The sequence below is a fragment of the Lepidochelys kempii genome, chromosome 3, assembly GCF_965140265.1.
Source record: "Lepidochelys kempii isolate rLepKem1 chromosome 3, rLepKem1.hap2, whole genome shotgun sequence".
NCBI classification, from domain to species: Eukaryota; Metazoa; Chordata; order Testudines; family Cheloniidae; genus Lepidochelys; species Lepidochelys kempii.
Window position 1 is genome coordinate 1,201,872 of NC_133258.1, and position 16,008 is coordinate 1,217,879.

The 16,008-nt window shown below is 57.0% G+C and overlaps 2 protein-coding genes across 8 annotated transcripts in view; both read right to left on the minus strand.

The window, feature by feature from the left end:
- The window catches only part of AGBL5 (AGBL carboxypeptidase 5), a 45,299-nt gene extending 43,443 nt beyond the window's left edge, over positions 1 to 1,856 (minus strand). For all 5 annotated transcript variants that reach the window (XM_073335443.1, XM_073335441.1, XM_073335440.1 and 2 more), the window contains exons 1-2: positions 1,741 to 1,856; positions 599 to 703 (exon numbers count right to left, since the gene is read on the minus strand). The gene's annotated coding sequence lies outside the window, so the exon portion shown is untranslated. The remainder of the gene's footprint in view (positions 1 to 598; positions 704 to 1,740) is intronic.
- Positions 1,857 to 6,943: 5,087 nt separating this feature from the next.
- TMEM214 (transmembrane protein 214) overlaps positions 6,944 to 16,008 on the minus strand; it is a 37,939-nt gene continuing 28,874 nt past the window's right edge. Inside the window, exons 11-17 of one of the 3 annotated variants that reach the window (XM_073335446.1) lie at positions 15,387 to 15,435; positions 13,755 to 13,868; positions 13,074 to 13,191; positions 11,749 to 11,842; positions 11,320 to 11,488; positions 10,649 to 10,800; positions 6,944 to 9,674 (exon numbers count right to left, since the gene is read on the minus strand). In XM_073335446.1, the coding sequence (XP_073191547.1) occupies positions 9,548 to 9,674; positions 10,649 to 10,800; positions 11,320 to 11,488; positions 11,749 to 11,842; positions 13,074 to 13,191; positions 13,755 to 13,868; positions 15,387 to 15,435 (823 nt within the window). In that variant the 3' untranslated portion in view covers positions 6,944 to 9,547. The remainder of the gene's footprint in view (positions 9,675 to 10,648; positions 10,801 to 11,319; positions 11,489 to 11,748; positions 11,843 to 13,073; positions 13,192 to 13,754; positions 13,869 to 15,386; positions 15,436 to 16,008) is intronic. The other 2 variants (XM_073335447.1, XM_073335449.1) reach the window with 2 other exon arrangements.

Below are 16,008 nucleotides of genomic sequence, written 5' to 3' on the forward strand. Positions count from 1 at the left end.
AGGTGCTTAAATATGGATTTAGGAGCTGAACTTTAGGCACCTACTTTTGAAAATCTTAACCAAAGAATAACAATAACCCCCCTTGAGAGGGTGTGAAGAGAAGGTAGAAAGAAAGAAAACAGTTAACAAGGTTTCCAAGCCTAGGAAAGACAAAGAGCTTAATTACAGCTCTTACAGAGAGGGACACCCTCAAAGATAGAGAGGTCCTCTCTTTTCTCCTGACAGCAATCTGAGAGGAAACCATTGACAGACTTCTGAAATGAACACAAGAAATCAATCCACCGCTGAAATCACCAGGAATGGATTTAGTCTAAAGGCTTTATACGCTGAAGACATCGTATATAAAAATGACCTTTTTTTGTGTGTGCAGAGGTGGGACAGGGGAGGAGAGTAAGAATCTAAGAAGGTTTCTGGCCATCGTATTTCCACAAATGAGCAGATCATTCACACATTTGCAAGAGACAGCACTAAGCTCAAAAACTTCAGGATGAAATCAAAGTTGAAGCTACATGGTTTACCTCCCTATGAACCAATCAGCTGTGCTGCAGCAAATGGGCCAGGCCAGTTAGAGGTCAGCTCAAGGTATCCCATTTGTTACCTGCTGGATGAAACAGGCTTCCAAATACAGATGTTTTGCCAGTGGATCCTCCTCCCTCCTGCTTTTTACGCTTCTAAGTACAAATCATTGTTGAAGCTGGCCAACCTACAGGGTGAAACACAACACGATTCAAAGGCACTTAGATATTATGGTGCTCGATCTTACCTAATAACCGAGATCAAAAGGCAGCAACCCGATACCGATGGAAAAGGGAGCACTCTTCACACTGGCTCTTTGGGAAGGGGGATACCTACTGACAGCAGGGGACACAGACGTCTCCCTGCGGTGCAGAACAGTAGGTGGAAGGCGTCCTGGTCCACCGAAGCGTCCCTGCAGCCCGCACGGGGAAGACACCCCACCCCCGTTTGCCAGACGACGTGCAGGCCACTCCCTCACACCTGGGGAGAGCTGGAGATCGATGCCGTACAGATCTCCCGAGGACGCCGCGCTGACTCCAAGCCCAGCCCAGCTCCGGCGCCGCTCCCAGGGGCCGGGGTTCAGCAGCGCAGCCAGGCGAAGGACACGGCGGGGGCGCTGCAGGGGAGCCCCCTCTCCGGGGCGGGATTGATCCCGAGACCCTCGGGCCCGGGGGCTCCATGGCCCTGCTCCGGGCCGGACACAGCAGGGCGCGGGCCTGGCGCCGGGGTCCCGCGGCCTGTCACACGCGCGCAGCGCCGGAGCCGCGGGGACCGGAGTCGGGGGGGGGGGGAGGCAGCGGCTGGGAGGAGCCCAGAGCGCGAGTCCCATTGTCACAGACGTGCCGGGGGGGCGGGGCCCGCGGGGCAGAGGCGCCGAGCGCGCGGCGGGGGGGGCGGGGCCCGCGGGGCAGAGGCGCCGAGCGCGCGGCGGGGGGGGCGGGGCCCGGGGCCCGCGGGGCAGAGGCGCCGAGCGCGCGGCGGGGGGGGGGCGGGGGTGCCGGGCGCGCGGCGGGGGGGCGGGGGCGCGGGGGCGCGCGGGGCGGAGGCGCCGAGCGGGGGGGGGGCGGGGCCCGCGGGGCAGAGGCGCCGAGCGCGCGGCGGGGGGGCGGGGGCGCGGGGGCGCGCGGGGCGGAGGCGCCGAGCGGGGGGGGCGGGGCCCGCGGGGCAGAGGCGCCGAGCGCGCTACCAGGCCCCGGCAGAGGAGCCACCGGCGGAGTCTCTCACCTCCACCTGCCGGGCCCCGCCGTCCGCCCCTCTCTGCTCCCCGGAGCCCGGCCCCGCTCGGGACCCAAACAACGGCCGGCCCGACAACAACAACGCGCCCGCCCATTGGTCGGCCCCGCCCCGCGGAACAACACGCCCGCCCATTGGCCGGTCCCCTGCACGTCAGAGCAACGCGCCCGCCCATTGGCCGGCCCTTCCCCTTAGCGCAACGCGCCCGCCCACGGGCTGGCTGCACGAAGGGGAGGAGCGAGCCGCAAAGGGGCGGGGCTCCGGGGGGCGCTGGTTTAAGGTTCGGCTGCGAGGGGAAGGAGGGGTCCGCAGGTTCGAGCCCCGCAGCGCCGGAGGAGCCGGACCGGGACCGGGACCCGGCTCCCGCCCCCGCCAGTCTCGGGTGCCCCCGCTCGTCCACGCGGGAGGAGGTGCGGGATCGATTGGAGGCGGGTCTCGCTCAGGTGGGGCCGCCGGGGGCGGAGCCCGGGGGCGCCGGAGGCTTGTGGCGCCGTAGAGCCCCCGCCTCGGGTGCGCCCGGGGGCGAGTGCAGCGCGGGGGCCTCTGTGCCCGAGACCGGGGCCCCCCCGCGACTCCCCCGCCGCCCCCCCCCGCGGCAGCCCCAGCGGTCGGGGGGGCCCGGGGGCAGCTGGGCCGGGGGGGCATGTCCAGCGGGGGGCATGGCAGAGGGGCATTGCGGGCCGTGATGGCATCGATCACATTGGTGGATGTGCAGGGGAAGGAGCCTCTGATCGTGCGGCTGATGTCACTGGGCCCTGGGAGGGTGTCCCCTGAATAGATCTGTGGGCACAGCTGGCAACGGGCTTTGTTGCAGGGTTTGGTTCCTGGGTTAGTGGGTCTGTTGTGTGGTATGTGGTTGCTGGTGAGTATTCGCTTCAGGCTGGGGGGCTGCCTGCATGTGAGGACTGGCCTGTCTCCCAGGATCCGTGAGAGTGATGGGTCGTCCTTCAGGATAGGTTGTAGATCCTTGACGATGCGCTGGAGGGGTTTTAGTTGGGGCTGAAGGTGACGGCTAGTGGCGTTCTGTTATTTTCTTTGTTGGGCCTGTCCTGTAGTAGGTGACTTCTGGGGACTCTCCTGGCTCTGTCAGTCTGTTTCTTCACTTCCGCAGGTGGATCATTACACAAAGTAAAACTGTTTCCCCATGTTTATCCTCCTCCCCCCCCCGCCCCCAACTGTTCTTCACACGTTCTTATCAACTGCTGGATGTTAGGCCTAGACTCTAAGAATGTAGGTGTATTCTTATCACTTGGCTAGTGATAGAGGTATAAAAGAAAGAATCAAAACCACTGTCTGCCAGTGTAAGGGCCTTCTCTCCCCGTGACAGTCTGGGGCCCTGTGCTTAGGCTCAGGCCTTAGGCTAAGCAGCAGAGGCAGCCATAAGCTGGGAAGCGACGGGTCACATCCTCACATTCCACCCTAGTCACACTGACAGAAAGTGCTATGGGGCTGTTAGGCACTATCAGGACAGGATTGTGTCCTATCGCCTCCAGAGAAAGGGAAGTGCCTAGAAGATGTATCAATATATCAATATTGTATCACTTATCAATAGCTGGGATGTGAAATCCTCACTTCTGTATTGTTTTGTCATTGTAGTTCCCACTTTGCTGTTGTTTGTCTGTATAATCTCTGTCTGGTTCTGTGATTGTTTCTGTCTGCTGTATAATTAATTTTGCTGGGTGTAAACTAATTAAGGTGGTGGGATATAATGGGTTAGCTAATCATGTTACAATATGTTAGGACTGGTTAGTTAAATTTCAGGAAAATGATTGGCTAAGGTATAGGTAAGCAGAATTCAAGTTTTACGATATAGTCTGCAGTCAATGAGGGGTGGGGAATTGGAATCCTGTTTTGCTAAGGGGGGAATGGGAACAGGGACACAGGTGTAAGGCTCTGTGGTGTCAGAGCTGGGAAGGGGGACACTAAGGAAGAAAACTGGAATCATGCTTGCTGGAAGTTCACTCCAAACAACATTGAATTGTTTGCACCTTTGGACTTTGGGTATTGTTGCTCTCTGTTCATGCGAGAAGGACCAGGGAAGTAAGCTGGTAAAGAAATAAGCCCCCAACACTGGAAATGGCCCACCTTGATTATCACTACAAAAGGTTTTCCCTCCCCCCCCCCCCCCCACTCTCCTGCTGGCAATAGCTCACCTTACCTGATCACTCTCCTTACAGTGTGTATGGTAACACCCATTGTTTCATGTTCTCTATGTCTATAAATCTCCTCATATTTTCCACTGAATGCATCCGATGAAGTGAGCTGTAGCTCACGAAAGCTCATGCCCAGATAAATTGGTTAGTCTCTAAGGTGCCACAAGTCCTCCTTTTCTTTTTGCGAATACAGACTAACACAGCTGCTACTCTGAACCAGACTGTGCACCCCATGTCTGATGGAACCACTCCAAGCCCCCCAGCACCCTGGCCAGAGCCCTCCTGAAATGCACCCTTGCAAACCACCCCCATGACCTTCCTGCCAGTGCTGCTGCCCTTAGCCCCTACCCCTCTGGCTACTGGCAGCGGTGCAGTGTGTAGGGCTTGCCCCAGCAGGGGAGACGCTGGCTCCAACTGGTGAGCTGCGGCCACCCAACCCCTCGGTGCTCTCCTGGCAGCTCTGACCTATGCGCCCTTGGCCCTTCGTTTTCTTCTCTCCTGTCTCCAGCCAGCTAGCCCAGGGGCTGGCAGCCCCAGAGGCATGTGAATAACCTGCCCCTTTCTGTATCCCCCCTATTACCTCTTCCCTTTCCCCACAAACCCACCAAGGCAGGAGTCATCGATTCTCTTCCTGCCCTGCTCCAGCATTGGCTCCCATCAGCTGCGCTTCCAAGCCGTCCTTTCCCTCGAGGCAGGGGCCAGGTCCTGTTTGTGATGGCCAGCACCGCGCCCCTGGCCTGGCCTCGGTGGTTCAACCGGCCTTCTGTCCAAACAGGGCCTATACAGGAGATCCCTGACACCGCCATGCAGGGATCATGTGTGGAGAGCTCAGCGTGGGCCCCACCAGAGGCTGTGCCGAGGGCTGCATGGAACCTGCTGCACATTTCTATGCTGTCCTAGGCCTTTGCTCTCCCTTGGCTTCATCCCCAGCCCACGGGCTGCCAGCCAGGCCCTGGGACTCACCAGTGCTGGGCCAGCGGCTCACAGCCTAGGCAGGAGAACATGAGCCTGTCCTCGCTCCTAGAAACCAGCCCTGCTCCCTGTGGATATGCTCCTCAGGACAGGGAAATGGCTCTGGCCAGGTATGACCCAGCAGGGGCTATGGGGGCACAGCCTCTTCCCCCTAGAGTCCTAATGAGGCCAGTGGCCACTGTGGCATTTTAACCCAGGGTATGACAAAAGCAAGACACAGAGAGCACTGACTTCTGCCTTCCCTTCCCTCTGGTTTTACTCACTCACCGGTGCCCTTCCCACAAGGAGGCTGCAAGCTCTGTGAGGTTAGGGTGGCATCACCCCATGGGGCCATGCAGCACCCAGCCCAACAGACCATGAATGGCACCTCTGGGCACTGCCATGGGACAAGTAGTCATGGGGGGTGCCAATGGAGTTGAAGACCAGCCCCCTTGGCAGTACAGCAGTAGGACAGTGAGACTGGACAGGTTAAAACTCCTCATGCCCAGGGGCAGTGGGAACCTTGGGAGAGGACAAGCTCAGGCAGGGAATGGGGAAGGGAGAGTGAGGGGGGCCATCAGGGAGACACTGAAGCAGGGGTCTGCAAGGTGGGAGGGAACCAGGAAAGCAGCGCTCACAGCAGGAGGCCACCCTGCCTGTAATGGGTGGACAGGGCTTCTGGTCTAGAGGGGGCAGCAGGCGACTCTGTGCAGTGTTAAGATGGCCAATGAGGGTGCTGGAGAGAAAGGGGGATAGTAGAGATGGGGTGGGTGGGTGGAAGGAAATCAAGGGATGGCTTTTCCAGGGTGGGGTGGGGGATGCAGGAGTGTAGCTTCAGGGCCAGGAGATGGTCAAGAGCCATGGACAGTCAGGGCTGCTGAGTCAGGGTTGGTAACAGCTCAGTCGTCCTCTGAGCACAGGGCCATGTATGCCAGGGGAGGGCCAAGGGGACAGAGGCCAAGAGGTTCCACAGATTTTGTATCAGTTACAGCCAGAAGGGACCGTCTGATCATCTCCCCTGACCTCCTGTAGATCAGAGGCCATTAAACCCCACCCAGTGACCATGTGGAGCCGAGAACTTGGGCTAGACTAAAGTCCTCAGCACCGTGAGCCACAGGCAGAGTCCAGGAGAGACCAAGGGGCCATCAGTACCCGGGCCCCTGCAGTGGCAGGGTCTTGATTAGGTGGGATGTACCCCAATGATCCCAGCAGGTAACCTGTGCCCCCCACTGCCAAGGCAGACAATCCCCCACCCAGGTCCCTGCCAACCTGCCTTGAAGGGGAATTCCTTCCCAACCCCAAATCTGGCCCTCAGACCCTGAGCATGTGAGCAAAACACACCAGCCCAGCACCTCAGAGGGTTCTTTGTACCATCCTGCCAGGTGTCCCAGCTCCCACTGTGGCCAATCCCTGATGCTTCCAAGGAAAGTGAAAAAACAATCCATCTGGCTAATTGGACATTTGGGGGAGTGGATCCAGCCCAACCCCTGCACAGACCAGCTGAAGAAGGAGATCTGATTATTGCTTTTGGCCCTAGATTGGAAGCAGGTGGGCAGACGGGCTCAGGGTCAGGCTGTGCAAAGGGTAAAAGTGCAGAACTGGTCCCAGGACAAGGCCAACTGCTTTTGTTTGCAAGATCCTAGCCCTGGAAGGCTGGAGGAGGGATGGGGCTGAGAGAGAAGTAAAGCGGTTCACTGGAGAAGTGAGTGCTGAGTGGAGCAAAGCAGCATAGTGCTGACTGTCTCTGAGGGGCTCTGCTGAGCAGGGTGGGTGGCAAATGCAGAGGAGAGTAAAGCTGGGGTTGCCAGAGGGAAACCATGAGTCAAGAGCAGCAAGAAAGCTGAGGCCAATTAAACTCTTCCTTTGAGCTTTGGCTTCTCCCCACTTGGCACCACAGGGAGCTCTGGCCACAGGTCTTTGATCCACAGGACAATGGGAAGGAGCCCTCTTTACAAACACTCCTGTATGGCCAGGGGAGGGATAGGCCTGCCCCAGTGATTACAGTCCCCACTGACCAGGTCCCAGAGCTGTTCCCCCTCCACCACTGCCAAGGGCAGTTTTCTAAATGAAGGACAGTGCAGGGGCATAGATCAAATAGAGTTTCCTTTATTTCATTTGAGAAGAGTCATATACAATTTAAATTATTTGGGTCCTGCAACCTTTGGAATTCTGTTAACAGACAGGAACACAGGCAGCTGTGTGATTCTCCTTCTGGTCCCGTCACAGGTGGCAAGAGGGGATCTTGGACACAGGGGAGACTCATGCATGGCAAGGCACACCCCAGCCGTGGGCAGACGACGATGCCCAGTGCTCCCAAGGAGAGCACACCTCAACAAGACATACAAGCATGGAGAAGTGAGGCCCCTGCCACGCCCGTCTCCCCCCCCGAGTCCTCACACTGGCACCCAGCACACCCTGTGTCTCCAGCGATGGAGGGTTTGGGGTGTTGGGAAAACTCCCTAGCAGGCTGCAGAGGGCAAGGAGGCAGGGAAGGAGACAGGCTTTCCTAGACTACCAGAGCAGCAGGACTGCACTGAGCTAGCTGATCCTTTGGGGGACAATATGGCTCAGATGAGGCAGTGGGTTCACCAAGCAGCCTCCACTGCTCCCCACCAGGGCTCAGCTCGGTTAATATGGCTTTTACAGATGTGCCTGAACATCTCCCCGCCCATTAGTCACCCTGCTCTGACTCTTCTCTCATCTAGGCTGATCGCCAAGAGCCTCGCAGCTATCTACCCTGCAGCAACAGCCTCGCCCCATTCCCAGTGTCTAAGGGAGCAGCCAGGGCCTCGGCTGCTGAGACTGCCAGCCAGGGGGCTAGCTGCTGCTTCTGGTGGGGGGGGGGGAAGGGTGGTGACAGAGACTGGCCCCGGAGGACAGGCTGGCTGAGACCCAAGCAGCTCATTTCACAGAGGGCCCGTCGCTGGGCACAGAGAACAGGAGGCTAAAGAGCAGGCTGTTCCCTTGAAGCTGGAACTAGTCGAGAGGAGGATGGTCACTGCTGCAGTCTAGGACTGAGAATCCCCCAGCCCCACGCAGGGCTGGGGGCAGGAGATGGGTGTGGGGAGCGCGGAAGCACCTCGCTCTGCCAGCGGAATGAGACCCGCTCCAGACCTCTCCACCCAGTGGCCAGGTGACACTATTCACACTCGGCTCCTGCCTGTGCAAGCTGGGGTAGAGTCTGGCTCTGGTTAGATCTTATCCTGGGCAGGAGAGCAGCCTTCCCGCAGAGGCCTGTCCAGCTGGCTGGGGAGAGAACAGCTCCTCCTCCTGCCACAGGCTCTGGGCCTCCTCTCCCCCTCCAGTGCCAGGACAGCTGCGCCAGCGACCGCCACGCCTCCGGCCCCTCCTGGGGGGGGGTTAAGACGCCGCCAAGAGGGGAAGGTCCAGTCTGATACGGAGAGACAGGCTGCCCTACAGGCACAGGGGCAAGGAATACGTGAAATGAACGAAACACCCCCTCTCGCCTCCCTCCTGAACTGGAGCCTGAATCTGTTCTGCTCCCATGGAAAATACCTTCCCCAGGGCTTCAGGGCCTGGCTGCCAAAGCCAGATGTTACTCAGCCTGCCCCGCAGCCAGCTCCAGCACGGGCTCAGCCGCCAGCCGAGGACTGGAGCACCCTCGGTAAGGCATCCCACGGGAGCTGGGTTTGGCCCTTCTCTCCTCTCCCCCTTTGGGGCACTGGAGAGGTCCTCTGGCAGTGGGTGTGGCTTGGGGAGTCAGGGCCCAGCACGTAGCACTCCCTCCTGATCCCAATGGCCAAAGCAGAGCGATGCCTGCTGGGGACTGGAGTCCCCAAGGCCCACGCTGCCACCTTCAGCGGAGGGTAGAGTTGCTCTGTTCCACATTGCAGCTCCTTGGAAAGCTGCCAGCACATCCCGATAGCTGTTAGAATCTGGGGGGCTGCTAGGAACAACCGACACGTTGTCAATGCAGGTTTGCCCTGCCCGAGATGGGCTCTGAGCGGCTGCCCCCTGGGCAGGGCAATGGATCAGAGCAAAGTAGGTGACCTAAGGCTGCATGGCGAGATTCAGCAAACTAAGTGACAGCGGTTGGGGCCGGGGGAGTCAATCGGGAAGCGAGCTCGTGGGCTGCTACCACTGCACCTCCACGCCAGACACCAACGCCTTCGAAGAGGAACAGACGGTCCATGCACTAAATTAAACGGAATGCATCTGTCTGACAACTCATCTGGGACAGTAACATCCCAGTGGCTGGTCCAAAGCCACATGAGCTGAGCGGGGAGGGCTGAGTCCACATGGGAGGGGAGAGGCGCGAGGCTAGCCTGGGCAGGCAGGCAGAGATGTCTATGTGCTGCCAGGTGCACACCTGAGCCCCCACCCTGTGAGGGGCTGCTCTTCCCGATAACGTCACTGCTAAGACAGCAAAGCACAGGGCCTGTTACAGGGCCGGGCCCAGGTGGAGAGGCACAGTCAGCCGCTCACTTGCCAGAGTTATGGGCCAGGGGTGGGAGAGCTGGACATGAATAACCAAAACTAAATCACAGGGTGCATAAAGCTTGGACATGTCACCCCAGGGAAAACCACCCCAGCTACCCCCACCTCTCAGCCAGCGCAGACACCTGCTCCAACCCCTCAATGCAGGCTACACTGAAAACACACTGTCCTTTGTCACTATACAAGAGGAGATTAGTGACGCGAACGTCGTCCCCACTGCTCCAGAGAGCCAGGCTCTAGTGTCCAGAAATCATGGCCAAGGCCCAGTTCTTGACGGCTAGCGTTGTGTTTTGCAGGTATATCCAGGAGGAATAGGTAAAGCTTGTCAGATGTTTTCTCATGCAATCCCATGATACTTCTCCACTAGAAGAGTAAGGATACCAGGTTATAGGCTAACAGCTTACAGACAGCTGCTAAGCAGACCAGCCGCAGCAAATGCAGCTGTCTCACACCCACGCAAGCCACTAAAGGGGACAACCGAAATCTACTGCAGGGAAAGTCCACTCCCCAGTTCATGTACAGACGCCCATGCACAAAGTAAACAGGACTTCTCCGGCATTCCCTTGACCCCACCAGGCAAACGCCAACACCTCTGCTTGCTAGTCTGTGCCTGCCACTAACCAAGGGCAATAAGAAAATAAATAGCTCGGCTCCTGTGGAGATGAGCTCCAGCACAAAGCCCTAAAGAATCAAACACACAGAATCACCTGCCTTGCTCTGGACAGCTGCAACTTCTGGGGCATTTCACATCACACCTGAGTTCATGTACCTGAGGGTGTGCACTCCCAGTGCCCAGCAGCAGAGTCCATGACAAAGAGAAGTTTCTGGGCTGGGCAGTATTTTAGCCAGAGGGCAAAAAGCCAGGGGATTCTGGAGGAAGGACGGACAGGCTTGTGGCCAAGGCCCTGGACTGGGAGATCTTGGATCAAGCCTCAGTTCTGTCACTGACTCCACGTGTGAGCTCAGGCATGTGCCTTAATCCAAGTCTGGCTCCACCCCTGGGAACAGCGATCACTAACACTGCCCCTTCCTCTGCTCTGTTCTGACTCGTTGGGGCCAGGACCATGTCTTACCACGTGCCCCCCGCACAAGGGGGCTCCAGGCACTACCTCAGTGCCCACTTATCACTCCCCTGGCTCTAGTTCAAACATTCCCCTTTTACAGACTCGTACGTGGACCCAGGGAATTACTCACAAACTGCTTCTGTTCCTTCTAACCAAGGGCAGATGGGCCTGACCCCTGGGACAGTGGAGCCTCCCCACTTTTTGACCCCAAAGCTCACAAACAAGACGAAAGGAACAAGAACAAAAGCCAATCAAGCGGCCAGCGCTGCTCACTTGCAAGCGTCCACACAGAGCTCCCATCCCCGCTCGAGGGCTGCCCCTATGGATTCCAGCGCTGGCAGCAGGCAGCTCTGCAGGAGGAAGAGTAACAGCTCCTTGATGCATTCAGCAAAGTGCAGCACGAAGTCCGGAAGCCAGGCCTGGAGCTGAGAGCGAAGGGGCAAAAAGCGGTTTGCTTAGCAACGTGCTCCGTCAATCTATCCACCTGGCTCGCGTCAGACCAATTCCAGGAGGGCTGCAGCCATTAACACCCGGTCAGTTAGAACAAACCGTGGGCTGCAGGGCTCTCTCTTGTCTGGGAAGACAAAGCTCTTCACTAAACCCCACCCCGCTAAATCTTCCCAGCCGGAGGCCTAGCTGCAGTAGGCAGAGCCCCGCCCGCACTGGTACTCACACTGTGACAGGCCCAGCCTCCTGGGGCTAGTTCAGATCCCCATATCCTAGCACAACAGGGTATCCTTCACACACCCCCGAAAGACAGGTGCCTACCCTCAGCACTATTGCCAGAGACAGCTTGTTCAACAGCCTTAACTGTCGTATGCTCCTGTCACACGTGCTCTGAGATGCGTGTGACCTGGTGTCACTAACCAGAACAGGCAGTTCTCTGCAGCAGGTTTCTGCCTCCCGAGCTGGTGAGCAGGCAGCTAATGCAAGTTCTTCCTTACCCACTCAATGAACCAGGGCAGGTTGTCTTTGACCCATGAGATCTGAGAGGAACATTTCCCAGAGACATAAACTGCAGTCTCGTTGGTCTTTGTCCAAACCAGTTTCAGGTTTGGTCCCAACACCGTCAGCACTTGGGAATAATAAACAGGGACGTTCCTCTCCAACCAGCTGGAAGACAGAAGGCAGCTAGCATCAGTATCTGAACAGCAAAGGCAATTGGGGAAACGGAACCACAGTGAAACCTGCCTTTCGAGACCAGGCAAACGGAGGGGGGGCTGTAAGGTTGTATTAGGAACCTTGGGGACCATTCGCGAGTGGCTTTCCAAGACAAGGGGATTTCCTAATGTCTGTGGTCTTCAGTGCATTAGTAACCCCACATGCATTCATGCTCATTTGGCCCCTTTGCTTAATTAAAAACTGTCACTGACCTGTATCCTTCCAGGGAGTAATGAGACACTTTATTCCAGGCTTGCTGGGAGACCGACAAGATGCCTGAGGAGCGAAGGATGTGAGCAGAAGAAGCTGGAAAAGAACAGAGGACTTTGGGAGAGGAATTTAGACAAGGGTTGGCCTGATTTCCTAAGCCACAGCACCTGGCAGCGCTCAAACACAGCATGCTCTGCAAGCTCTCCCTCCTGTGGCTGCAGTTTGTGCAGCTAGCGGGAAGCAAAGGCTTTCAGAGAAAGTTTGTTACAGTAGGGTTAGGGGCAGGGCAGGGGCAACTGTCATCGGCAGGAAGTCCTAGACACACAGGGAACCCAGCGTGGAGAGCAGCCGCAGAGAGAAATAGCTACTGAGCGGGTAGAGGTGGTCCTGGGAGAGACGACAGCCCCCGTGGTTAGCACGGTTCCACAAGGGCCGCGTGGACCCAGCCACACAGGGGAAGGAACGGAGGCTGCTGGCGTTGCTCGATGACCTGGGCTCTGAGCAGGCATTATTCTGCAGAAGGCTCACAAAGCCACAGCCATGGGACTGCGCGGAGGCAACACGAAGATCTTGCTGCTCAGGTTGGGAGGTGGACGGGGAACGCTGCTGTCTGACGAGTAAGGCTGTGACTGTGTCACAGAGGTCACGGATTCCATGACTTCCCGCAACCTCCCTGACTTCCGCAGCTGCAGTGGCCGGAGCAGCAGCCTGGAGCAACTGAGCATCGGTCCCGGGGACAGCCCTGGGGACTGCCTGAGCTGCAGCGATCCCAGGGGTGGCCGGAACAACGGCCCTGGAGGCTGTCGGGAGAGCCGTCTCCTGGGGCCTCGGAGCAATGAGCCACTGGGGGCATTCAGCCCCCACCACTGGGGCAGGGCCCCCCTAGAGTAGCGGAGCCCAGGAGCAGAGATTCAGTCAGGGGGATTTATAGTAAAAATCATGGACAGGTCACAGGCCCTGAATTTTTATTTATTGCCCATGACCTGTCCATGACTTTTACTAAAAATCCCCGTGACTAAAGCGTGGCCTTATTGATGCGTGAAGGGTGAACAGAGACATGCCCCTCGTGAGGGGCAGTGTGGCCTGCGTGGGACATGCTCCCGTTGCTGGCTGCAGAAGGGATGAAAGCATCCACGCAACACAGGTAACAAAGCCCACCGATTCCCAGCAGGGAGCCACACGGCCCTGGAGGAAAAAAGGTAGCCACTAGCATGGACTCTGGGATGCACAAGAAGGAGAACCTGCTGGGGAATCACAAACAATGGACATTTACAAATCACACTCTCCTCCGTGGAGCTGATACGGTTTCAGTGGGGGAAGGGCTTACCTTGAAAAGACCCCTGTGTCCTGATGTCATGCACCAGGAAGCCAGCAGCGAACACCAGAACCACAAGCAGCAGTCGAACCCAGGGGAAGCCACGGCCTTTCATCTTATGCAGCAGGTTCTTGGAAAGAGAACAAAAAGTACCTGATGATGCTAAATGCAGCCATGTCCGAACTGCTTAACCATAGGCTCCTACAACTGAAACTTTGGGTCCCCAATTTTGTTGTTCTTTTTTACTTCCCCCTCCCATCCGTTGTGTTCCTTTCACTTTTCCTGCTGCCCTGCGCACAGTGCCTGGACTTCTCTGCGCCCTGTGCAGATGGTTCCCCACTCGCCGAGCTTGCGGTTAGCCATACAGTCCTCTTCTCAGCATGCGGCTGCTGTGTTTCCAGTTGTTTTACACAAGCTGCCAAGCTCTTCTTTGCAGCTGGAAGCAAGGAGAAAGAGCCAGCAGTGCCCTGCCAGTCCCTCTGAGCACCACTCCCAAGCTGCATCTGAAACCGAGCAACTCCTACAGACGCCAGAAGAGAAAAGCAGGAAAACAAACAGCCTGAGGACTCCCAGGGCAGCGTGCGGAAGTCCCACTCCTATCAATGCCAAACAGGCGCTAGGTGTGTGGGGTTAGTTCGCAAGCCTCTTCTGGCCTCCCTGGCCCAAACCGCCCTGCATGTGAAAGCCAGGCACCTTGCAGGCGGCATGGCAGGCTGCTAGATCCTGGAGGCTGTTTGGTCCTTTCACAGCAAGTTCTTCGTTAGTCACTTTGAACGAACAAACAGTTTCCTGGAGAGATTTTCGCACCTTGAAGAAAGAAAGACACTGAGTTCCACAACACAGAGATGCAACAGAACACCCCGCTCGGGCAGAACCTCTGAGGGCCCAAAGCATGGCCTACCGGGCAGCCACACTGCCCTGTCCGGTGCAGAGTGGCAGCCCACCCAGAGCCTGCTCCCATGCTGCCCCCAGTCCAGTTACTCAAGCCTCACTCTCTATCACACTTCCACCCCGCAAGGCCTGACACTGTGCGAGGGGGTCCGTACACTGGTTGTGTTCTGTCAGCCGGGGGTGGTGACCGCAGCTGCTCTAGGTTCTGTCCCACAGTCAGTGCAGACAGACTCACTGCTGCCAGTGCAGCACCCATACTGGGCAAAGTTCGGGCAGCCCAACTTGCACAAACCCCACGGATACCAGCAAGGGGGGAGGCCAGCTAGATCCCATGTAGTCCATTCCCTTCCTCCCAGGAAACCGGGGGGAGCAGTCTCTCGTCTGTTCTCCAGTCTAGTGGTACATGTAGAAATTCAATCTAGTTTAAAGTCCAAGAGCTGCAATCCAAATGGCAGACATGGAAGATGGGATGCACTGGAAAGCCCACAAAGGCATTCACTCTGGCCACATAATTATAAACTCCCTTCTGGGAGGCCTTGGAAAGAACATGGGACTTGACTACAGATGCACATTGGCCTGGGCTGGGCTCCACGCACTGGAGAGCAGCATGGGACAGCGGAGGGAGGGAAAGGAAACCAGGCACTGAGACCCGCAGCATCGGCACTGCGAAGGACACAGTACGAGACAAGGTCAGAGACGTAGGCAGGGAACGCAGAGTTATACAGCACTTTGAAGGAGAGGAGAAGATATGAACCATCTCAGTCTATACCAGTATGTTAGAAGGCTCCCTCCCAACAGTGACCAAGCACAACAGCCCCCGAGAGGCAGTGAGATTGCGTTAGCCCCACTTGGAAAGTGCCCTCGAAGTAGGCATGGCAGGATTCAATTTTTACCAGTAACCATTGATTTCAACGTACACAAACTGCCAGGAACACATTTCCATCGACAAGTGACATTTATAGATAAGCAAAGTAAGAAAAACAGGGGCTGAGATCTCAGAGTTTCATTTAAAGGTATTTCTAGGTATATTTTGACATGCAATGCTGACAATGGGTTTTAATGGTTATTAAGATTTAACTCTTTGAATCTCGACATTAACTACCATTAAAGAATTATTGTCTGACCCCCAGCATCTCCCACACCTGTGAGCATTTAACAATAAAAACAATGCTTAAAACAAATATCGCTACTGTGTCAAAATGATAAAACCGCAGCAATTCTGCCCAGCTCGCTGCAAGGCAGAACTGAAACACAGGCAAGATTAAGCAACTGGCCAGATCACACAGGGAGTGGACGGCAGAGCTGGGTTTGAACCCTGATCTCCTAAGTGCCAGTTCAGTGCCGCCTTCCTCCCTCCAGCACATACCGCCCCATGGAAAGGGACTGCTGCCCCACTGTCCCTGCCCTCCAGCCCACCCCCCGCAGATCACCTACCTTTTTGGTGGTGCTGTCCCAAGACTCCAACAGATGGTTCAGGAGCAAGCTGTGGAGCCAAAGGAAACACGTCTCAGTCTCTCTGTGGAAGGGTGTTGCCAGCAGACTAGTGTTTTGAAAGCTGGCTGGAGCAGGAAGATGTCCAACCACAGAATTTAGTGATTATGGACATCTCGCCCCTCTCTTCCCACAGGCTGCTTTTGCTCCAGCTGTTCTTCCTCGCATGGTCCCTCCCCAGCCCTCACGCAGAAGATGTCAGGGCTGTGCTGTATATCCCAGCCTGCCAGGCAGGCCAGAGAGTATGTCCTAGAGGGCTCCATGGAGTTTCCATGCTGCCTGGATGTGCTTATGGAGGCCCAATACTGCAAAGGGTCACCAGTCACGGGGAAGAGAAGGCCTGGACCACCCTGAAGGCAGCAATAGTCAGCTCCGAGCCACTGCCCCAGCCTCACAGAGTTCACGCTGCAGTAAGGAGTGAGGGGCACGTTCCTGGGACTCAAAGGAACATTAACAACTGGCCCCACTAACACCAGGGGCCCCTGCCTGGAGATAAGGGAATCTCCCCAGATAACTCTGTGAAGCACAGCTCTGGCCTTTGCTGCAGCTGTGCAGGACGCAGCCA